Source organism: Marmota marmota, unplaced genomic scaffold (assembly GCF_001458135.2).
Source record: "Marmota marmota marmota unplaced genomic scaffold, marMar, whole genome shotgun sequence".
Classification (NCBI taxonomy): Eukaryota; Metazoa; Chordata; class Mammalia; order Rodentia; family Sciuridae; genus Marmota; species Marmota marmota.
The window spans coordinates 510,666-534,778 of NW_026000196.1; the positions used below are offsets into that span (position 1 = coordinate 510,666).

The 24,113-nt window shown below is 43.0% G+C and overlaps 1 protein-coding gene across 11 annotated transcripts in view; it reads left to right on the forward strand.

Moving 5' to 3' along the window:
* The window catches only part of Arnt2 (aryl hydrocarbon receptor nuclear translocator 2), a 174,463-nt gene that overhangs the window by 55,334 nt on the left and 95,016 nt on the right, over positions 1-24,113 (forward strand). For all 11 annotated transcript variants that reach the window (XM_048790158.1, XM_048790159.1, XM_048790157.1 and 8 more), the window contains exons 3-5: positions 1,854-1,901; positions 14,583-14,796; positions 18,674-18,887. In XM_048790158.1, coding sequence (XP_048646115.1) covers positions 1,854-1,901; positions 14,583-14,796; positions 18,674-18,887 — 476 coding nt within the window. The remainder of the gene's footprint in view (positions 1-1,853; positions 1,902-14,582; positions 14,797-18,673; positions 18,888-24,113) is intronic.

Sequence of the window (24,113 nt, forward strand, 5' to 3'; positions counted from 1 at the left end):
CCCCATCCTCTGCCCGGCCCCCCGCCCCCAGCCCCTTAATGCTGATGTTTTTGATGTGGGCAGCAAAATTGCTCTTCCCCATTATGAACACTGGGTGGCAGTGTGGCCCTGTGGCTCAGTAAAATGTCCCGTGGATTTGGTTTCAGTATTCTTGGTGGTTGTCTCCCAGATTTAATTTTCTGAAAGGTGAGATGATGGCTTACCAGTTATGAAGAATATTGATGGCTTTGTTTCATTTAGAAATTCGTGCATTCAGCTCCCATTTGTCTACAATCTAGACAACTGAAGCCAATGCCTAGCACCTGGCTTCCCAAACTGCTTTGTAGGGAGTGTGTGTGTCTGGCCCCCTGGTGGTGTGTATGTGGTCTTTTACCTGTACTATTTTGTATCACTTTTCTTGTTCACCTCCTTCTCTTTTTGCAGTGTTTTTTTTTTTTTCTGTTATTACTGTCATTTTTACAATTATCTAACTCCTTTTGTTCTTTTATTCTTAGCAGTTAGGATAGCTCTTGGGTCTGAGAATTAGGGATTCCAAAATGGCAGAGGATTAAATCAGTTGATTCTGAATAAAATGATGCCCAGATTAGAACTCTGACTGCCCTGGGCATTTAAAAAAAAAAAAAAGATTTTTTTATAGCACAGCGAGTACGATTTGTCTCATGGCAGGGGGTTGGGAGGCTCTCCTGGGGTATGCTTGTGCAAGGATGGCTCTTTCTCTGCAACTTGGCCTGACTGTCCTGTGCTATCCCCAAGTCACCCATTGGCTACTCTGGGCTTTTAGACCTGGGGAGGTATGGTCATGCTTCTGTGGGGCCAGCAGCTCTGGCATCTGTAGTTGTGGTCTTTTAGCACACACCTCAATCTTACAATGAGCTGTTCTGACAAGGTATTTTCCAGTCCTGGCTGCCAGATAGGATGGCCTCCCTTTGCTTGGATTCCAGCAAAACAGTGCCCCATTCCAGTCAGGCCTACTAAGAACAGGAGGGGAACATGTTTTACCCAGGTGACCCACTCACCTGGATGTCCAGAAAGGCTCAATGTCAGTCAAGTCCTCTTTCTGCCTGACATCTCCAGGGGTAATAGCAGTGTCCCTCGGAGAGGCTCGGTGTCTCGAAGGGGCATTTGGGGTATTAGTCAAGCAAGTATCCATCAAGACTTTGTTTTATGTATGTTGTGAAGCCCAGTAAAGAGGGAATCCCAGTAATTATGTGGTGAGTTACAATAAGCAGACAGCCAATTTGAGTTAATTTAGGCCTCACATGACCATTTTCCCCTCAACAGCCATTTGTTAGACTTTGGACTTAACAGGACAGTGGCCTTGATTGAGCTTTCCACCAAGTCTTACCATGTCTCAAGACCTACCAGGTTTCAAGCAGCACAATTACTATTTGTCTCCTTTTCTGTTAATCCTTTTATCACCCTTAAAACTTTCTATTTTCAAAACCCCTTGAGCTTTTTCAGTCTGTAAACATACCGTAAAATAAACAAGTAAAAAAAAGGAAGTGACAAGGTGGAATGAAAGACATGGAGGCAAGGAGTTTTCCCCAAAGGTTTCCCCAAAGGGAGATAAGGAATGTCTCTCTTTCCAACACCAGCCTAGTCAACCCTTTGGTGGCCTGTGTGGGGTTCCACAGGGGCAAGTTGATACTTGAGCACCCAAGACCTTTCATTTTGCTTCTTCCTATCTTGAAGCTCTTTGATGACTGTGTAGAGATATTGCTTTTAGTCTTACAAAAGATTGGGAGCATTAGAGAGCAGTCTGAAGGAAAAAGTGCCCCTCATTCCCACAGCTCAGGTTACCAGTTACAGTGCCCTGCCTATAACCAGCGTTTATTGTGACCTTGACTTTGCAGAATGGACTTCGATGATGAAGATGGTGAAGGTCCCAGTAAATTTTCAAGGTAAGTTTATTTTACTTTCTTTAAAGAAGCCAATAGCCAGCAGTCACCTTCCTGGGCACACAAGGATTTAATGTCTTTTGCCATTGAAAAGCCATTGCCCTGCACTCTGGCCTTCTTGCTTGTACCTCCTTCTGTGCCAGGGTTTGGCCTAGTGGCAGCTAGCTATGAGCAGCCTTACTGTACCCCAGCCTAGATGATCAAAAGTTAAATTAGAAGTTCTTAATCCCCTTTGCTTTTTTAGTGGAACAATAGCTAGTAACTTTAATTGACTCCTTTTTAAAAGACCTAAAGTTCATTTAGAAAAGAACTGCTATGATGAGTCTTCTTTTTCTACTACAGAAAATAAGGAGAAACATGGGTGGCTCTGTTCTAGATGCTTGTAAAACTTGGTTTGGGGTTCTTTAGAGCCATCACTCACTGGCCATGTGCTGGGCTCTATGGGACTGTCCTGAGTACAGAATACCTGGTAGAAAGGACCCTGGATAACAGGTGCTGGTGGTATTGTAACTGTTAGGTACACAAAAGCTAAGGCAGACCCAGCTCTGTTGCGCCACATTTCCCCCTTTGGTGTATTCTGTTTGAGGCATGGTAGGAAACATGGCAGTGTGGAGAGGAAGGCACCAGCGATTCTGTCATTCTAAGCATAGTTCCCATCTTTGCCCAGTTTAATTGTGGACAGTCTTGCCTTGATGTTCCTCTCTGTCACCCAAGCCTCCAGCCTCCCTAATTCTTGGTTGTTGGTGAACTTGAAAACTTGCCACATTTGGTGGTTGCTTTTCTCCTGCTTCCGTGGCCCATCATTTGGTCTACAGCCTCAGCTGTTCAAAACAGTTTTGAGAAGAATGATGTCTGTATCATCCCCCCTCTCCCCCAGCTCCCTGTCAACTGAACTACCTGTTTGCTCTTCCCTGTGGTAGTTATTTTTTGGTTATGGTTCCTTTTATCCAGGACCAAAATGGTCATGGCTGTGAATTTAGCATTTTTCTCACAACTCAAAGAGGGATGCCTGCCTCATTACATTTCAGGGATTACCAGAATCTTGAAGTCCATAGTAAAATTCTTACTACCCCATAAACATTCTTCTCCAAGAACATGTCCTTCCATTTCCTAGTTTCTTCTTGGGGTGAAACAGTAAAAAGAAAATGGAAAACATTTCGATCACTAACAGTCTTAGAGTTTCCAGTTGAAACAAGGCATGAGTTTCAACCCCTCAGCGCAGACAGAAGCCCAGCTTGCACTTACCCCCATTTTCTAGGTTGTGTTCTAGCAGAAGGGGGTGTTTTCTTCCTGAAAAGGAGCTGGCCTTGGGAATAAGGACACCCATCTCCCTGCTCCAGTTCACTCTGGCCATACACATCTTCTCTGTATAAGGAAACAATGATTTTGATTCCTCTGTGTCAAAATTCCCCTTGCGATTACATTCTATAGCATGTTTACCTCAGGAAATGATAACTCTGAGGTCTCAGAATATTAAAAGGAAGGAGATGAGGAGCAACATTTGTGTAACTTTGAAGATGAATATCATTGATGAAGTAACAGAGCTGGAGACAAAGAGTGCATTGTCTTGGGCCTCAGTGCTAAGAAACAGAAGCCATGGACTAAGAAACTTTGTGAGCCACTCAGTGCATTAGAATTTAGTTGGGATTTACACCTAGGCTTCTAGGAACTGCGTCCTTTCTTCTATTACATTAAAAGTAAGACAGGAAGCCAGGATTTGCTTCCAACATAGCATTGTTCTTATAGGGCTGAGTTTGTAGGACCCCAGAGTCCACTTCCTCTACACAGCAGGGGCACCCGTGGGTGCATCTGAACTGCTCAGAGCTGATAAGATGACTGAATCTCTCTCCACCCCCTCCACTTTGCAAGTAGCTGCTGTCCAGGGGAAGATGATAGCCTGTTTCAGACCATTTCCTGTGGGTCATAGTGAGGCAGGCCCAGGCCCTGGTGAGACACACCCTGGGGCCACTCCTGTTTCCTCCTCCTCTACTTGTAGTCAGTCAAGAGAAACCCCTTAGGTAAGGCCTGGAAGAGATGGAGGCTGAGATACGAGCCAGTACCCACTGAAATTTGTTGACTCCAAATCTAGGAAGAGTGCTGTGCCATGATTTTTATCTCTTGACGTGTGTATAGTCAACTTTCCTTGCATTTCTTGAAGGTGGTCCCAAGTTCAAGTGTTCTGCCTATCATCAGACCTTGTGTCTCAATTTCAATTTTTTACTTGAGAAATGTGGCCAGTAGTCACTTTGAGCTAAATAGTGCAAGTTTGGTGTTTCTATCTTAAAGCTGGACCCATCACAGCAAGCCTCAGATGGAACAAAGTAGTAGATGTGAAGCTGACACTGCTGCCTGGTCTCCCATGCATGCACATGCACACCCATGCATATGCACACACACATACTTGCATTCACACACGCACTCCAGGATCCCACCTCCCAGGGCCAGGAATGCTGTCAGCCTCCTTCACCACATCCTGAGGCCTGAATTGTGTCCTGCTCCTTTGGGGTTATGACATGCAGGACATGGCTCTATTGGCACTAGTTGTTTCCCTCCTCCTGGAAGTCACAGAGATGGTGTGACAGAAGCCAGATTTCAGTGGGCTGACGACTGATTGTCAGATAAGAAAATGAATGGAGATGACTTTTTGAGTAGTTGGATATGGGTAAAAAAGGAAGAGGGCATGTGGGACTCGAGGAGGAAGTATTTTTTTAGGGTGGGAAGCCCATGAACACATCTACATGAGAAGGAGAAAGAGTGAGGATAGCCTGGAAGAGTCTGGATAAGACTAGGAAGAGATGGGTCCAGAGGATTGGGAAACATGAGAGATAGCTCCAGGTCCGCCAAGAGGACCACTCATTCTTTGAGACAGAGGAAAGAAATGCAGAGACAGCCAAATGTGAACCTGGTGGATGTGTCAAAAGTTTAGAGAGTTAATTCTGATGGTTTCTACTTTCTTGGTTAATTAGGAAGTGAGACCATATGCAGTAAATTGGTCAAATGTCTAAGAGTATGCTGAAAGAAAAATTTGGGATGCCCCTGGGTTGAATCAAAGGAAACAAACTGAAGAAAGAGGTGTAGGAACTTCAGAACTCCCTTGACATTATGTACCACAGATGTTAGGTGGCACCAGTCTGCACCATGGACTATTGCCCTCCAGCACTAGTGGCTATAGACGTCACAGTCTTGGAGTTTGGGTCGGGCAGGGTGGGTACTAGGGATAGATGCAGACGTGGTGATTGGGGTGTTGCAGAGAGTGCAGCTGAAGAGACTAAGCTAGAGATCCAGCTATAGAGGATTCAGGAGAAGCCAGGAGCCAGGAAGGAGCAAGAGCTAATCATATGAGAGAAAATAGGAGGTGGACAGAAAGTGCAAGTGGCAATGTGGTCAAGGAATAGTTCTAATTTAGTGGGAGTCTGGGAAGGCTGGAAAAGAGGAAGTTGTGGTCAAATAGTGGGGAGTGGCTGAGGTCTGGTGGAGTGGGGGAAGGAAGGTTCTGGGCAAAGAGGCAGTGAGAGCACAGAAAGGTGGGGTATGTGCTGCCCCACACTGAGGCAGTTGGAGTGCTGGGTGTCTCTGGGCAGCTAGTGGTGATAATGATAAAGAGCCCTAAGGGTGGCAGAGACAGACACCACAAGCTTCAGAGGAGGAGGCCCTTTTTGCCCAAGAGGCCAAAGGAGTAGAAATACAGAGCTGGCTTTCCCAGGCCAGGCCTAAGAAAGCAGCCTCCACACCCACATCCTGACATTCTATTATCAACTCACCAGTCCTGACAGCACAGGGTAATGAACTCTTCACCTCTTGGAAAACTCTGATTACGCACCAGAAAGGGATCCTCCAAAAATGAACCTCCCTGATGGCTGGTAGTGGTGCCACAACCTCCTTCAGAGAAAACAGGGTGGCCCTGTCTACCGGGAAGGCAGGTGCCCATCCCACCAGCACCACCACAAGCCCACACTCACAGAGGCTGAAAACCTCCCCAATGCACTGAACCATTGGGGCAATTTCCTGATTTCATAATCCGGGTTTAACATTCTCTGTGGAGTCTCAGGATTTCTTTCTATGTATGTAACCACGATCAGCTGCCACCCGTGGAGAATGGCCTCTTGAATGTTGTTTCACAGTTGGCCAACCAATATCCCAGAGCCATCACCAAGCATCTGAGTTATGCATCAGGCTCTTGATGTGATGTATGTAATACTTCATTAAAATGAAAGAATGGATGCTTGGTGCAGTCATCCCAGTGACTCAGGAGGCTAGGTAGGAGGATTACAAGTTGGAGGCCAGCCTCAATGAGGCACTAAGCAACATAGCAAGACCCTAGCAACTTATCGAGATCCTGTCTCAAAATTTAAAAATTTGAAGGGCTGAGGATGTGGCTCAGTGCTTTATAGCTTTATAGCATCCCTGGTTTCAATCCTCAGTACCAAAAATTAAAAAGGCTGGGATGTAGTTTGGTGGTTGTAGAAGCATAACTAATGCAAATATCTTCTTAATGTTAGATTTATAACTTATGAACTATCAAGTATTCCCTCCCCAAACTTTATTATTGTCACTGTATGTTACCGCCCTGATATTTGTCACATTTAGACTTTGTTGCCTTTCTCAAAAGACCCCAAAGACCTTCAGAGTCATTCCTTATAACCATTACTTCAGATTCAGTCCCAGTGCTCAAGCCCTCATTGATGGCTTCCTGGCCTTTCTTTAATCCCTTAAGGGATGGCTCTCAGGTGATCTCCATCTGGCATTCCCTGGTGATGCTGAAGCACCCAGTTGCATCAGACCAAAATTATTTCTTATATTTTGTAGGGTTTAGCCAGGGGACATCTAAAGTTACTTGAAAGCAAAGGGATTCATAATAGGAAAATTTCCACCAAATCAACCTTTCATTTTGCACAAACCCTTGGTTTGTGGCCATATTTAAGCTTGTGGGTATTTTTTCTCCTGGCTTTATAGGCTTTGGTGCTATTTGATTATTTAATCTTTCCATCTGAATTTACCACCCTGTTTTGTTAATAGTCATGATAACCAAAACCCTGTTGATAAGGAAAAATGTGCAAGATAGGCGTGTCCTGCAGAGATCTTTCCTGGCAGAAAAAGAAGAGGGTTGTCAATGCTGAAAATTCTCAGTCTATGCATTGTAGCTTAGAGGGATTCTGCTTTCACTTCTAGGTGGAAAGTGTTCAGAGTACATCTGATGGCAGAGGATGATCACGCAGCAGCAAGGATCACCATGTTTTGTTTGGTCTTATCAGTCATCATGGGAGGGACATACTGGATGGGCCACAGTGGTTGCTTGAAAATAGGAAGAGATCAAGTGTAGCCTTTTTGGCTCCAGCAGAGCAGACACCCAACACAAGCCCTCTCCCTCTTCCACTGAAATGCTCACTTTTTCCTTCCTCCCTTCCTTCCCTTCTTTTTTTCTTCTGGGGATTGAACCCAGGAACATTCTACCACTGAGCGGCATCCCCAGCCCTTTTTTGAGACAGGCTTTCTAAGTTTCTTAGGGTCTTGCTAAGTTGTGGAGGCTGTCCTGGAACTAGCAATTCTCCTCTCAGCCGCCTGAAGAGCTGGGATTATAGGCATGTGCCATAGTGCCCAGCCATCCTTGGTTTGTCTGAGTCAAAAAAGTCTTGCCAGTAAGTCAAATGGCACTTGGTACATTGTAGCACTTGCACAATGGAATCACAATCTATTTCATGAGTATCTATGTCATGTCAGTGGGTTAGGGATGGTTTGGGTCAGGACACAAAGGCATGGAATATGTTTTAGAAGGAGGTAATTCCCTAACGTTAGCCAAAATGGATCAATTGTTTCTTCATATGAGATGTTTGGCTCTCATGTGTTTGATTTGTATTTCGGTGCCTTTTTTACCATGTTTTTAAAAAATTTTTTATTTGTTTTAATTAGTTACACATGACAGTAGAATCCAATTATGTGCTTTAATATATGATACATAGATGGGATATAATTTCTCATTTTTCTGAGTGTACATGTTTCAGAATCATATTGGTCATGTAGTTTCATATATCCATACAATAATAATGTCTGTTTCATTCTACTAGATTTCCTATCCCCACATTCTCTCCCCTCCCTTCCAATCACTTCCCTCTTCCTAATCTAAGATAATGCTATTCCTCCCTAGTGCCCCCACCTTATTGTGAATTAGCATCCACATATTAGAGAAAACATTCAGCCTTTGGTTTTGTGGGATTGGCTTATTTCACTTAGCATGATATTTTTCAACTCCAACCATTTACTGGCAAATGCCATAATTTCACTCTTCTTTAAAGCTTAGTAATATTCCATTGAGTATATATACCACATTTTCTTTATCTATTCATCTATTGAGGGACACCTAGATTGGTTCCATAGTCTATCTATTATGAATTGAGCTGCTGTAAACATTGATGAGGCTGCGTCATAATATATGCTGATTTTAAGTCCTTTGGGTATAAACCAAGGAGTGGGATAGCTGGGTCAAATGGTGGTTCCATTCCCAGTTTTCTGAGGAATCTCCATGCTACTTTCCATAGTGGTTACACCAATTTGCAGTTCCACCAGCTGTGTATGAGTGTACCTTTTTCACCACATCCTCACCAACATTTATTGTTGACTATATTCTTGATGATTGCCATTCTGACAGGAGTGAGATGAAATCTTAGACTAGTTTTGATTTGCATTTTCTCTAACTGCTAGAGATGTTGAACAATTTTTCATATATTTGTTGATTGATGTGTATCTTTTTCTGACAAGTGTATGTTAGTTCCTTAGCCCATATATTGATTGGGTTTTTGTTTTTTTTTTTTTTGGTGTTAAGTTTTTTGAGTTCTTTGTATATCTTAGAGATTAATGCTCTATCAGAGGTTCATGTGGTAGAGATTTTCTCAGAATCTATAGGCTCTCTCCTCACATTATTGATTGTTTCCTTTGCTGAGAAGAACCTTTTTAATTTGAATCCATACCATTTATTGATTCTTGATTTTACTTCTTGTGCATTAGGAGTCTTGTTAAGGAAGTCAGATCCTTAGACAATGTGGTGAAGATTTGGGCCTATTTTTTCTTCTATTAGGTGCAAGATTTCTGTTCTAGTGCCTAAGTCTTTGATCCACTTTGAGTTGATGTGCACGGTGAGAGATAGAGGTTTAATTTTATTTTGCTACATATGGGTTTACAATTTTGCCAGCACTGTTTGTTGAATAGGCTATCTTTTCTCCAATGAATGTTTTTGGTACCCTTGTCTAGTATGAGATAACAGTATTTATGTGGGTTTGTCTCTGAGTCCTCTATTGTGTACCATTGGTCTACAAGTCTATTTTGGTGCCAGTACCATGCTGTTTTTGTTACTATAGCTCTGTAGTATAGTTTAAGGTCTGCCATTGTGATGTCTCCTGCTTCACTTTTCTTGCTAGGGATTGCTTTAGCTATTCTGGGTCTCTTATTTTTCCAAATAATGTGATTGCTTTTTCTCTTTATATGAAGAACTATTCTATTTCATGAAACACTTTGAGGAGTACTGGTGTTTGTAATTCGATGCCTTTCTTACCTTATTTGTTTGTTTGTTTTTACCATTTCTTTCTTTCTCTCTCTCTCTCTCCTTTTTTTTTCCTAGAGAGATTAACCTTGATCTGAATATGAGTCAGATAATACTAGAATTTTTGCACAAAGGGGAAGAAATAATTTATAGAATCTTCAAGTAGTCCTAAACTGTGTCTCCTTGGAAGCTGCCAGGCACCTTCCATGAAGCCTTAAATATCTTTGCCTTTTGCTCTCCAGACATTTTAGCTCTGACTATAGAACCAATTAGTGCTGTGTAGAGGAGAGGTTGAAATCAGGGGAGGTCTGGCTCAAGTGCTCATAAGTCAGTGTACCTCTTTGAGCATCAAGTTCCTCTTCCATAAATAGAAGAGGTATTTTCTTACATGGCCATTATGAGGATCAAATGCAGCAATAGGTAGAAAGTGCTTGGTGAACTGAACGATGCTGTAGAAACATGAAGGACATGTGCACCCTTGAGAATGAGGGTTATCAGAGGCTCTGGGCTTGGGCCTCCTTTTTGGAAGATCTGGGCTTTCTCAGATTCCTTTCCCCTGTATTTCGGATGAGCCTTGTGTTCAGCCTAGACACACAGGTAAAGAAAGACAATGAAAGCACTTAGGTTCTGTTTGTGGCTCCTCTCAGCCAGTCCTGCATGGGAGCTGTCCCTGTCTCAGAGTCCTCAGGGACCTGGGTCTGTCCGTGGGACATTTGCTTAAGGGAATCTCCTTATCACACACTCTCACAGAATCCTCTCCTTCATCTTTAGGACTCGAGGGAATGACAGGTAAATGTATCAGCTCCTGCTTAGCATTTTATGGAGATTTTGTGCAGTTCTTCTTTTTAATTTTAATCAATATAGGCTTATGCTTCACTGTTCTGATTAAACTTAAGAGAGTGCCTTTGGAGCAGAGTTGGAAAAGAAACCCATTGGCCAGCACTTGGTTGCACCTCTTCTTCGTGTGCCCTTGATTTCCATATCTGTGTCCTGGGGGTCATGCTGTAGGTCCTCTTGCACCAGCGAAGCATCTCTGAAGATGACAGATTTGCCTGTGTCCCCAGCTTGCTGCAGAGCCCGATCCTCTCCCAAATATATGGGGGCCAGTTTCTTTATTGATGCTACTCAGCTCTTACTAGTTCGTGGGACTTATGCAACTTGAGACATCAAGTTTGCAGCCTTATCCCTGCAGTTCCTCTGGGCAGACCCCAAATCATCCCCTTCCCCTCAGGAGGAGGTAAACTTGGCTCGGCAAGCCTGATGTTGGAGATTTGCCTCTCATCTTCATAAGATGCTATTTTCTTCTCTTCTTTGCCTCCATGAAAGCTTAAAAATGAAACTGCACATACATATATGTATGCCACTTATTTATCAAATCTTGTTGCTAGGTAACTGGCAGCTCTCCATCCTTTTGACATTCTGCTAGTAACTCTGTCATATTTCAGAAGATATAAAATGGTGAGAGCATTTTCTGGACTAGTCACTAGTCAGTGAGTACAATCAGTTTTAAAATATCAGTTTTTAAATCAGTTGTCCTAATGTTGTCTTCCTCATGCATCTTATCCCTCAAATCAAGTTTATCAAGCACTATAGTAAAGTTGTTTTAGATATCTGTTTAAGAACCTCACAAAGACACCCCTACCCCTGTCAAATGTTCATGGTCCAGGGCAACATTGTAAAGTGCTTTTGGAAAATAATATCAGAAGCAAATGCACTTTGATGTGCTTTATTGGAGCAGTTGTGACGGGAAAGTAGCTGAGGAGTTTGAACTTGACTTATTGGTTTGGGGGTCATCACTGAAGAAGTTTAAGGGAAGAGTCAGATTTACCACAACACTAGGAGTGAATGGGAGGGAGAGGAGGAATGAGAAAATGCTTACCCCCACGGTGACATTCACAATGGATAGCAGGGATGGGAAAGGAAGAAGAGAGTCAAGAGATTTCTGCTCAAGTTTTGACTTAAGACAAAAGATTGAGTCAAAGAAGCAGTTCACCATGGATGAACTGAAGAGAAGTGTGTTCTGATAGAGGCATTGAATGCCCAAATGTGTTGGAATAGAGAAGGAGGTAGTGTGGAGGGCTTGACTAGGGAGCTGTTAAAAGTCAGACTGAGGAGTTAGCTTGTAGACCTCAGCTGGCATAAGCAAGTTAACCTTCCTAAGATGCTTTGAGTAGAGGATCTTGGAGGAGAGGAAAGCCCTTCGTACAAGGTCCCCCTGGAAGAGAGTACAGGCAAGTGGAAAGGACATCAGGTCCTGAGTGGGGTCCCGTATGGTGAATGGACTGTCCTAAGTGCTGGAGTTCCTGTCTGACATCCTCCCCACGTGCATTCTCTGCCTACCATCTTTCCCAGGTCTGTCCTAAAGAAGTATGAGCTGGCAGGATGGGGAAAAGCTCCTCTGGGAGCTCATTTAGGCCTCAGGCCTCAGTGAAAAGGGCTACTTGAGGACACAGGGCAATGGGCTGCACCACTCATCTGCTCTGGGACGGGGGAGTGAGAGAAAAAAAGAGCTCCCGTGTCTTTTCCAGAAGATTCCTGCCAACACTAGAGAGCTCAGGAATCCCCTAGCCAAATTCCCACATTCACCACTTCTTCCTCTCTGATTGCGCTCTCCCAGCACTCTTCTTTGGTTACCAGTAAATAAATCCTGCCAGTTTCTCCAGAACCTTTTCTCCAAGAGCAGATAGACCCTTCCTTCCCAGGAGGGTCTTTGCTCTGTGAAGCAGATGCATTGGTCCTCAGGCTGGTCCATTTCCACATTCTGATTAGTCACCTGGGACTACTCCTGGAGGTTCTATCCTAGCCCACCTCACACCCCACCTAAGGAATTCCTTGCCGGTCTCAGCCTTCATCTCCTCCCTTCAACAAGACTCACCCTCCTCTGGCTTCTCCCAGAAGTCAGCTGCAAGAGCACATAACACATAGCACCCAGGTCCTTATCAGCCTGGCTTTCTTCATGGCTTGCTCTTGTGGTCTGGCATGGATCCCCAACTTCTGTTGCTCCTCAACTTCTATTGCTCCTTTGGGCCCAGGGCAAGACCTGTTTCCTCACTGCCCTCAGTGCTTCCTTCCAGTTCCAGGCCTTTTTTGGATCCTCCTGATCCCCTTTCCAGAGTCTACTCTCACATGAGGTCTATCCAGCCATTTTCCCACTGCCCTAGCCACCTTTTCCTGCTTCTGACCCCTGGGCCACATCCTCCTCAGCTCTCTCCATCTTTTCTGTGGCTTGTACTTTCCCTGTGCCTTTCTGAGCATTTAAAATAGTTTGCCTTTGGTTCCCACTGTGCAAAGTGTATGTTTTACCTTCCCTATTAACCCCTCTGCTGCTTGGGGACCGAGACTGGGCTTTTCTTAGTTTTCTCTACTGTCTCTTCCCTCTTGGGGCCTTGCTGAGGGCCCTTTGTATGGAAGGTGCACACCTGCAACTCATGTCATCTCACTGCAGGGATCTCTCCTGCAGCCTCCTTGCCCCTGTCTTTGCTCAGAGGACCTCAACACGTGCACCTTGCATGCCATCAGGCCTGACTGGCACATCTGTCCCCCAGACTGGGAAGATGGGGTGTTAAGCTGATTAATACATGCAGTGTTTGGAGGCGGCCTTGCTTGAGGTTGTTCCTTTCTTACTGTTAGTGTCACTCATTCTTTTTTTTTTTTTTTTTTTTTTTTGTGGTGCTTGGGATTGACCCCAGGGCCTTATGCATTGCAAGGCAAGCGCTCTACCAACTGAGCTATATCCCCAACCCTGTGTCACTCATTCTTTGAGCATCAGTAAAACCCTAAATCCTGCAGCAGACATGGGACAGTTCTTTTATCCCAAGTCACAGCTTTGTCTTAGTGTTGTTTAACTGGGTTGGCTGTTACTCTCTTCCAAGCCTTAAGTTAATAATCCCCAGATGGAAACATGCTACCAACCCTTCTGTTAGCTTTTCATCTTTAACACATCACAGTGATTTTTACAAAAATTGGGTATTTGTTGTTTAATACGCCAGGGGTGCACCTGTTCTGTTACTATGTTATAGAAAATGTGTTATGAAGAACAAACACTCGTTCACAACCTTATACCAAGTAAACACATGAACGTTTTGGTCTACTTAGTGACACAAAGAATAGTATGGCTGTGTATGTGCTCCTTGACTTACTTGGCATCATATCCAGCTAACCCTGTCGTAAGTTGAAAGTATTATTAAGTCAAAAATTCATTTAATCTCACCTCACCTTCCAGACATCACTGCTTAGCCTAGCCTACCTCAAACAGGCCCACAACGCTTATATTAGACTGCAATGGCTAAAACCATCTGTGCAAAGCCTATTTTATAATGAGTATTGAGTTTCTTATGTAATTTATTGAATATTGTACAAAAATTGAAAACCAGAATATACCATTAAGACATGTTAAAGTATAGTTTTTGCTGACCTGTATCACTCCCACACCAGCATAAATTTTAAGAATTGTTGTCAGAGAGCATTTTATAGTGCTTCTTATCATAAGGTAAGACCATATATATAAGCAGTCAGTAACTGCATTCATTGTATATACAGGCATGTATATACAGGATGGCAAACCTATACGTGCACATCCATATATAGGTTCATGTGTGCCCATGGAAAGCATGTTGGGGACTTTATTCTTCTGAATATCATGTCTTAATTTTTTTTATGCCTATTTAAAACTCCACAGGCACATGGGAGTAATTAAAAGACTTCAATACTTTTTTCTAAAAAAAACAGTGCTAGTATTGAACCCAGGGGTACACTTTACACTGAGTTATACTCCTGGCCCTTTTTATTTTTAAATTTGAGACAATCTGGCTTAGTTGCCCAGGCTGGCCTTGAACTTACTTGTGACCCACCTGCCTCATGTTTCTGAGTTGCTGGGATTATAGACATGTACGACCATGCCCGGCTTTAATACTTTCTTAGAGATTGAGGCTGTAGTGGTTTGTGCTCTCCATACACAGAGACAGGAACTCACAGAGGAAGGAGTCAGAGTGCTGCTTTGCCCAGCATGTATCCAAAGCCCTCAGTTCTTACAAGTTAGCCCCTTGCTCTTGGTCATTTGATGTGAACAATGTGCCATTTCATCCCTTTAGATAGTAACCTCTGGTCTGATACTTCTCTTTTCACCCCCTCCTGATCTCCTGCTTTCTGGGAAGAGAGAATCACAGTGAGATTGAACGGCGCAGGCGGAACAAGATGACCCAGTACATCACAGAGCTCTCTGACATGGTGCCCACCTGCAGTGCCCTGGCCCGGAAGCCAGACAAGCTCACCATCCTCCGCATGGCTGTCTCACACATGAAGTCCATGCGGGGCACAGGGAACAAGTCTACTGATGGCGCATACAAGCCTTCCTTCCTCACCGAGCAGGTACCCACCATTACTCGTCTGTGATCCATTCTTTTTGGCAGCATCATTCTGAAAGCTGGGAGAGTGACAGTGTCATCACACTGAAATAAGCTATGTGGGGAGATGGGATTTGAGGTTGAGGAAGGGATGAAGCCAAGAAATTTTGCTTCTACTTCTCATCAAGAAGCTCTCTTCAAGAATATCAGGTTCCTGTATCTTCTGCTTTTATAGTCCCCATATACCTTAATGAGGTATCCCTCAAAAAAGATGCCATGCACTGGGACAGTGAGATTTTGGTGACACAGGAAGAAGTCAGTTAAAGACACAATCCCGATTACCAGGACAGGTGAGGATAATCATCTTTTGAGAACCATGGTAGCACTGATGATGGAAATAAGTGTCTTTGCTACTAGCACAAGCAGGCATTTGCTCAGGGACCAGTCTGAGTCATATCTTTCTGTACATTGTTTAATTTACTCCTTATTCCAGTTCAGTGGATAAACCACTATGATTCATACCTGTTTTATAGGTGAGGAAATCAGGCTTAGAAAGCATCAGTAAATTGCCCAAGGTCAATCAGCTGCTTAGTGAAGGAGCCAGGAGCTGGTCTAATGAAGATAGGTTTCAAGGACCCAAAAGCTATACTTTTTTTTTTTTTCAGTATTGGGATTGAACCGAGAGGTACTCTACCACTGAGCTACATCTCAGCCCTTTTTCCGTTTTACTTTGAGACAGGGCCTCACTAAGTTGCTGAGGCTGGCATAGAACTTGTGATCCTCTTGCCTCCCAAGTCACTGGGATTACAGGTGTACACCACCATGCCCAACCCCAAAACATATTTTTTAACTCCAACCAAGTCTTTGAATAGTTGGGAAGAAGAAACACATGTGACAGTATCTAGTAGTAGATTTACGTGAATCAGAGGGCCTGTGTTCAGGGTCCTGGTCTTTACATGTGCCTGTCACAGGGCAAATCAGCAAATGTTGTGTGTTTCAGTTTGCTCATCTGTAATAAAGGTAAAGCTTTTTGACTTTCTGACTCTAGGAGCTTTTGCAGCATAAATAAGGCAGTGCATTTGAAAGCATTTTGCATATGGCAAAAGGGAGAAAGGGAAAAATTATGTGGTTGACAGGGAGTGTAGTTAGGAAGTACAAAAGGATGTGCAGTGTAGCATCCTGAGTGTTCAACAAGACCAGAGCATGTGGGCAAAAAGAGAGAGAGAATAGATATGGCAGGGTTTCATCAGGGTGCATCTCAGGACAGAGACAGCATTGACAAGCCATTGCAGGAACCACATAATGTATATAGAAAGAGGAGAACAGAGGGACTTTTTTAAGTATGCATAGAGTCTCAGAGGAATGATGGCGAATTGTTTGTACTTCTAGAGTTGAGAATCTTCATATCATGGAAATAAGTTTAGAAAAAGAACAAGGAAAAAGAACCAACATTTTTTTTTACTGTCTGTTCTGTTATATACATTTTAGCAAGTGCTAAACAATGTTTCTGAAACCCTCCTAGGGTCATGTGATCTGTCACTCTGGAGATGTTGGGAAAGTATGCTACTCATATGAAGACACGGAACAGGGCGGTTCAGGACATGGGCTTCAAGCCTTGTTTCTACCTCCATAAAAAATGAATGCAATGATTATCCCATATCCTGCAGATGAGGTGGCCAAAGCAATAAATGTACACTGCTTGGAAGATAATGAAGGATGAATGGCTGTTAGGTAACCAGACCAATTTATTAAGCACATTTCTTTATTCCTTACAAAAATCCTGCAGGACCAAGATTTGAAATAAACCCCTTTATCTCTAAATACTGAAAGTGAAGAGATGAAGATAGAGGAGAGAGAATGCAGGCTATACAATCATATGGATCCTACCAATGTTTCTCTCTGGGTTATGTGGAAGATAATGACACATATACTTATGGAATATCTACTGTGTGCTTGACCCTTACTAAGTTCTTCATACACAACTTAATTAATCTCCCCAAATCTCATTGAAAATGGAGCTGCATGAAATACTGAAAATGAGGGCATTAAAAGTATCCTGCCTAGAATTGCTCAGTTAAGTGAAACAGCCATGGAGAACAATCTCCTTTTACTCTAAAATCCCTGCTCTTAACCCCTGCCATCTGTTCAAGTGGAAGAGAGGGGCAGGTTGGGTTCTGGGTCTCCAACACAGAACTTAGGTTATGAGCAATGAGCTCCCAGGAAATGAACCATGGGGATGAGGTGATAGGAAGAGAGGTACATGATGAGGGTATGGCTATGTCCCATACGACCTTCACCCAATCTTTGTGAATGGATGAAAACATGAATGCATAAAAAAAGCCATTCAGCCTTCTCCAGTGGCAGAGTTCTCCACTTCCTCAGATATCCTGCTCCATTATTTTTTAAAACAACTCTTCCTGCTGGAAAAATCTTCCTGATACTGAAAATAAAAATGCTGACCCAGTCCTCTGAACTGAGTAAGCATCTGAGAGACCTAGAACCACAGAAGTGCAGAGTATGGGAAATGGGCAAAATAAACTTTTCCTTAAAAAACAGTACTTCCTTCCTGGGTTCCCAGGCTGAGGATATTTGAATTTCTCTCCAGACAAGTGCTCAGGGAGATTCTCAAAGATCCTCAGGTCCTGTTCCCACCGATCAGAATCTTCTAGGCTTTAGGTCCCTGGAACTCCCTCAGGGGTTGGGACATAGAGTAGGACCAGAGTCTCCACATCAATGAATGGGCTGCAGAAGCCTTTACCTCTGCTCAGGGGGCCCTTGCCACAATTTTATAGTAAGGCTTCTATATATGATTATACTTGAACAAAGGATTCATAGCAAAAGATGCTTGCTAATTGCTAAAATACAAAGATGCCTTTGTTCTTCGGGGTCTGATCAGTTTGTGAGGTGTTTGGCAGGTGGTTGTGGACTCTACTGCATTGGAAGGGTTAAATTCTCAACTCTTGCAGGTATAGAACCCCTTTCATTCACTAGGAAAGGACTCCTTAGCTTGATGTGACAACAGTGTAGGGAGTTATACTTGAGCTGCTTTTAGGCCCTACAAAGAAAAAAACATCTCATGTTAGCAAGGTTGATTTTGCCCCATCTGTGTCCCTCTGGGGATGATGGCAAAGCTTCCTGCTGCTCATTCATTGATTCTGAACCACTTTGTTCCTGCTTTCAATGACAGTCGTGACTTTACCTGCCTGTGTGATCCCAGAGCTGATTCTTCTAACCTCTTCTCACTATAAAGTGATATGTATAGTGCTATATGCCTTGCTGCCTCCTGGGCTACTCTGAGAGTCTGTCAAGAGTCTGATGATGATTGTCAGCATTCTGGAAGCATGACAGACATGAGAAAGTAAGGGGATATTTACATCCAGTGCCAGTGTTCAGCTCAGAAATGTGGAAAGAGAAGAGAAGCAAGAGTGCACTGTCAGCATGGCAGGCACTGGCAAGAGATGCAAGCTCTCTTTCCTGCTCTCCTTACCCTCCTGTTTTCCTTTCCTCCCTTCTCTTCAGCACCTTTTGTGCCAGGCACTATGTTCTGGGTGCTTCTGGCTGCAATAACATGATAGTGGTTACAGCATGTGGGTGGAGCTGCTCACGCTTCTGGCAACTCAACACCTGCTGATCACTGCCTGCTCTCCCATTCTCCTAAACTGAAAATGTCCTCCTTCCTAAAAGGACTGGTAAAGAGAGAGCCAACAGTATTTAGAGTGGCTGTGTCTTAGGGACAGTACTAATTTTATGCATTTTTCTAGCTTATATTCCAGTAAAACTTGGAGTAATTTTCCAAACTATTTGTGCACCAGAATGAGTATACAAATAAAAGAAGTTAAGGGTTGCATTTAATTGGTCTAGAACTGTCAGTACCTTATGTTAATGAATCTTTTTCTTTGTAGGAACTGAAGCATCTCATCTTGGAAGCAGCTGATGGGTTCCTGTTTGTAGTAGCAGCTGAAACAGGGCGAGTGATTTATGTGTCTGACTCTGTCACCCCTGTTCTCAACCAGCCCCAGTCAGAGTGGTTTGGAAGTACCCTCTACGAACAGGTGCATCCCGATGATGTGGAGAAGCTGAGAGAGCAGCTGTGCACCTCAGAAAATTCCATGACAGGTCAGTAGGTTCCTTCTACAAGTCTGTTTGGCCCTAGAAAAAATTTTTTCCAGTAGACACACTAAGAAGTTGGGTATTACAAAAAGCTTCTTTGAGCTGAGGGGATGCATTTTACTTAGTGTGTGTAATGGCTTCTTTTACCCTGTAACATTATAATAAAATGCATTTTAATACATTACTTTCCCTATATTTTACATGTAATAAGTGTACATCGTCACTGGGAGTCGCCATTGATAACATAATTAGACCCAATATGAAGTTTGTGCAGCAACTGAGGGGTTATTTGTGATCCTGATTATAGACAATTACTACCCAGGCCTTAGTTACCTGAAATATAGTTTTTTATTAAAATGTAGTCTGTTCCGCTATAATCTAACACATGCAGTCTTTCTAAGAAATCACTGCAATATTCAGAAGAGTGCAATAAAAACTTAAGGGCTCATGGGAGGAAAGAGGGTTAGGAATATAACACTCAATAATTTGACAATGGCAGATAAAAGCAAAGATAGGGACCTATAAAAAATGCTAGCACAGCTTTACATGTTAAATAGTTAAGAAATTTATGAAGATTACTAAATATGGCACTAAACCTTGAAAGTGACCTAAAATTTGCTTGTGGAAATGGGTCTTAGAAGGTGTTGCCACTTGTGTGTTATCTTGAAGGACAGTTGTATGAAACCAGAGGGAGATTTTTAACATCAAATTAAGACGAGTGTAGCTTATATCAGGATGTGAGCTGAGCTGGCAGAGGTCTGTGTTATGTGCATTTTGTGTGGTTTTGTTCAGTTGGGCAGTTTTTTGTGTTCATCTGGTATCTTTCACAGCAAAATCAAAATTAATACCATGCTCAGATACATTACTCCCTACTGTATTAGTCAAATTGGAACAAATTTAAATTTTTATAACAAGAATTGTAATGCATTATACCAAGATTGCATTCTGCTGTATGACAAATCTGTTTGTGCTATGTCATTCTCCCTTATGTTGCAAGGTGCTAAAGTTCACTTTTGTCTGTCCACAGTGCCTAATCAGTGCTTTGCACGTAGTAGGCATTTGGCAGATGCTTGATGGGCAAATGAGTCAGTGTTTTGATCATTGTCGTCAGCTCGGGCCACCTAACAAATACCACAGACTGTGACTTAACAGAAATTTATTTCTCACAGTTCTAGAGATTAGGAAGTCCAAGATCAAGTCCAGGATCAAGCAACCTGGACCAACTTTTGATTCTTATATGGTACTTTTCTAGCTTTATCAATATAAGGTTGAAAGGGCTAATCACCTAATCTCCTCCTAAAAGCCCACGTCCTAATACCATTAGCTTGGAGTTAGGATTTCAAAACGTGAATTTGGAAGCAACAATTCAGCTCATTGCAGCCAGGATTATGGTGTCACCAGGGTTGATTTATCCTAAGGCCTCTCTCCTTGGTTTGCAGATTATTGCCTTTTCTTTGAGTCCTCACTCAGTTTTTCCCCCATGCATGCATCCCCACTGTCCCTCCTTTTTGTAAGGACACAGTCATACTGGATTAAGGCCTACTACATGACCTCATTTTGCTTTAATTACTTTTTTAAAGGTCCTGTCTCCAAATGCGGCCACATTCTAAGTTTCTGGGTGGCTAGGGCCTCAAAATATGATTTTTAAAATATTTTTATTTTTTTTAGTTTCAGGTGGACACAGTATCTTTATTTTATTTTTATATGGTGCTGAGAATTGAACCCAGTGCCTCATGCATGCTAGGTGAGCACGCTACCACTTGAGCCACATCCCCAGCCCCTCAAAATATGATTTTTAATGGTGGCAGGGAGGCACAGTTCCATCCAAATCACAGAATAAGCCTGAATCAGATGTTGCCAGAAGTAGCAAGAGTACAGGTTTTGCTGGATGATAATAGTAATTTTCTCAATGTTGATGTTCACTGCTGTAGATAGGAGAGAGAGGATAGAGAGTGGGCACTGGGTGTAGTTTTATCTATTGCTGTGTCTCTTTATAATGTGACACATCACCTGCAGGAAATTTCATCCACATCCTTGTAAAACAATGATGCTAACATAGTGTCAGAAAGATTTTCTGCTGCCCCATTCCCCTGGCTGAATTAGAGAACTCCATATAGAAATCCTAAGAAACATACATTATAAAGTGACATATTTGGGAAGACTGTAAAAGGAAAAGCGAATCCACCAGGAAATATTGATTTGACAGCTAAAATCACCTCCTCTGGAAAGAGCTGTCTCTCCTTAGACTTCTGTATTTGACCACAGGATGTGGCTTTTTGAAACCCAACCCTGAGACTCTGCTGGGGCAGATGGCATGAGAAATGGTGGTTAAGGGCAGGAAAGGCTCCAGTGAAAAGTGTGGCTAACTGATTCACCAGGATCTGATGGACATTGCTATTTTTGTGTGAAGTCAAAATGCATCTGTCAGAGTTTAAAGAGGCAGTGTGAACCATATTTGGCCAGAGATGTTCTTGGAGGGGATGCTTGGCAGTGGCCATGGTACCTGGGGCTGATGTACACAAGAAGTACTCCAGGATGTCAGAGGAGTCCCTGTGAATGGTGAACAGCCAGGCCTCTTGAGCTCTTCTTCTGGTCAGGATCCTCTTGAGAGGAATAAGATGTGGCTGGAGAAGTGGGTTCTTAGGCTCAGAGCAGAGAAGGTCAGTGTCTCTCAGAGCTTCAGAGTATACATATGAGTCCCAGGACAGAGTCTGAAAACTTGTTGAGAGAGCCTGGAAGAGTTCCTGCAGCAGGCCATGTCTCAGGGTTCACTGGTGTTCAAGACAAAGCAGGGGCTAGCCTTTGTGCATCACTGACCAACATGTAGGTGTGATATATACAGACTTAATAAAGGAGCCACAGGGGTGATATGACCCCTTTGATTCTTGGAGTAGTGTTTCTCAAACTCTCCTGTTCCTGATATTTAGGCCAGAAAGAGGTGACATGGTTCACTTTGAGGGACTCAGGCTGAGGGGGTGTTGGGGAAGGGAGCCAGATGGGATAAAGGGGTGGCTTAACATGAGTAGTCTAACCCTCTCTCCTCTGAGCCCCTTGGTCAGTAGGAAGTTCATGTTTCATTTGATGGATGTGCAGGGCCACTTGCTCTGAACATGGGACGGGGTTGTGTATACACAGTGGGACAGAGAAAGGGACAAGATGTTGGACTACAGTAGGGCTTGCAGCCTCCTGCTAGCTCAGGGCCCGAGCAAATTGATGCCTGCCCTGAGTACTGTATCTGGGGTGGGGGTGGTGTATTTCTTTGTTGAATTAAGTCTTTCCTCAGCTGAAAGATGGTGACAAATGGTGAGTGGGAAGATATATAAATGTATAAAAAGATACATAGATCCTTTGGAAGCATCATGAAGTGATATGGGTCATTGCAAAGATTTGATTCACTGTGGATAAACACTGGACTCAATGTTGGGAGAGAGTGGGGGGACTCCTCACATAAAAACAGCAGCATTGCTAGTTGAGAAAGTTCTGGAAAGAGAGTCAGGAGCCCTACTCTTTGTTTTTGCCTTCATCTTGGTAAGTCCCTTTCTTCTCTGACCCTCATTCTTATCACTTTCCAGGAAATTCCTAACTAAGGCTCATGCCAGCTCTGATTCTATTCTTTTGCCTAAGGTTTTTTTTTATCTTTTTTTTAATTGGTTGTTCAAAACATTACAAAGCTCTTGACATATCATATTTCATACATTAGATTCAAGTGGGTTATGAACTCCTAAGGTTCTAGGGTAGAATTTAATTCACTGATTAAGAAATGGTGGAAAGTTGGAGGAAAGGGACTTAAAGCTGTAACAACAATTAAACAGAAGCAACTGCTGAGGCTTAGGCCAGGGGCTGCCACGTTTCTAGGACACCTCCTTTGAAGAGCATATTTGAAGTGGAATATTTCTGGATGAAACCAGGCAAACCCTTTATGAACTGCCTGGGGAGGATTGGACTTCCCCTGTGAGGAGTGGCCCAGGATTCTAGAGGACCCAGAGAGCCAGCTTGTCTTTTTCCAAGAGAATTTTGTGGTCATGGAGAAGAATGACTATACAGCCAGACTAGGTTTAAATGACAGAAACACCCCCAACCAGCTTGGGTGGAAAAGAAATTAACTGACTCATGTAACTGAAAATGGATTCTGGTTTTAGGTGTAGAAACATCCAGGTGATCAAATCACACTAAAAAAAATAATAGTTATTTATTATTTATGGATTCCATGTTTGCAAATTTATCTGCTAGCCAAACTTATTTGCATCCCCCAAATTAATATTCCCAGGGCTTTTGTGGGCATATGCACAGTGGAAGAAATTTGGGGCTGCCTGATGGCATATTCCCAGCTGAGGTCAAGCAAGGTGATGTTTGTTGTGCTTTTTTGTTTTAGCTTTTCTGTTATCAACTATGCTCTTTTTGTGTTCTATTTGATGCCATTTTTTTTATTTTGCTTGTTTGTGCTTTTTGTGGGTGATTTAGCTGTTTAAAATTGCCCAAGTGTTATGCTGAAGTGCTAATATTCCCAACTGCAGGAAGTCTGTAATCTGCCTCATGGAGGAAATAGTATGCATTACATAAATTTCATTCAGACATAAATAATAGCCTGTGAGTGCAATGTTAGAGAATCAACAATATATGTTAAGTAAGGTGTCTCTAAACGGAAACATGCATAAAACAGATTACGTATTAACTGGCTGACAAGTGTGGTGAGAGTGTTTCATAGGAAGCAAACTTTGTATACCTCCTAGGAGCCATGGTTCAGTGTTTACTAATTCAGTGTTTACTTTACAAAATATAGCTATCTTGAATAGTGTGAATTGACTATGTGCCTTTTTCACTATATCTAATTTTGCTTTCTTCTGTGCAGGGTAGATTGTCAAGCAGGCTTTTTTCATACAACAAGATGTTGTTTTGCAGTCCTAGGCTTGAGGTCGGTGGCCATGCAATGCCACAGAGGCACAGTGATTCCTGCAGAGTTTCTGCAAGTATCTTAGGGTTGCCTCTGTTGGCTCAGTTTGGACCCCCTGTTCTGCCCTGACCAATCCCTAAGGCTAGGGAGATTCGAGGCCGGGTATGAGGCCCGCTTCTTAAACCCAGTTGAGGAAGGTGACTCCCCAGAAGAGAAGGGGTCTGTCACCAAGAGGAGTAAGAGATGCTGGGCAGGCAGAACAAAAGGTACACAGTGGCTAGACCTGGAGAGCAAAGCTCAGTGGTGTTATGAGTGAATCTGATGGAAAAGTGGAGTGTTCT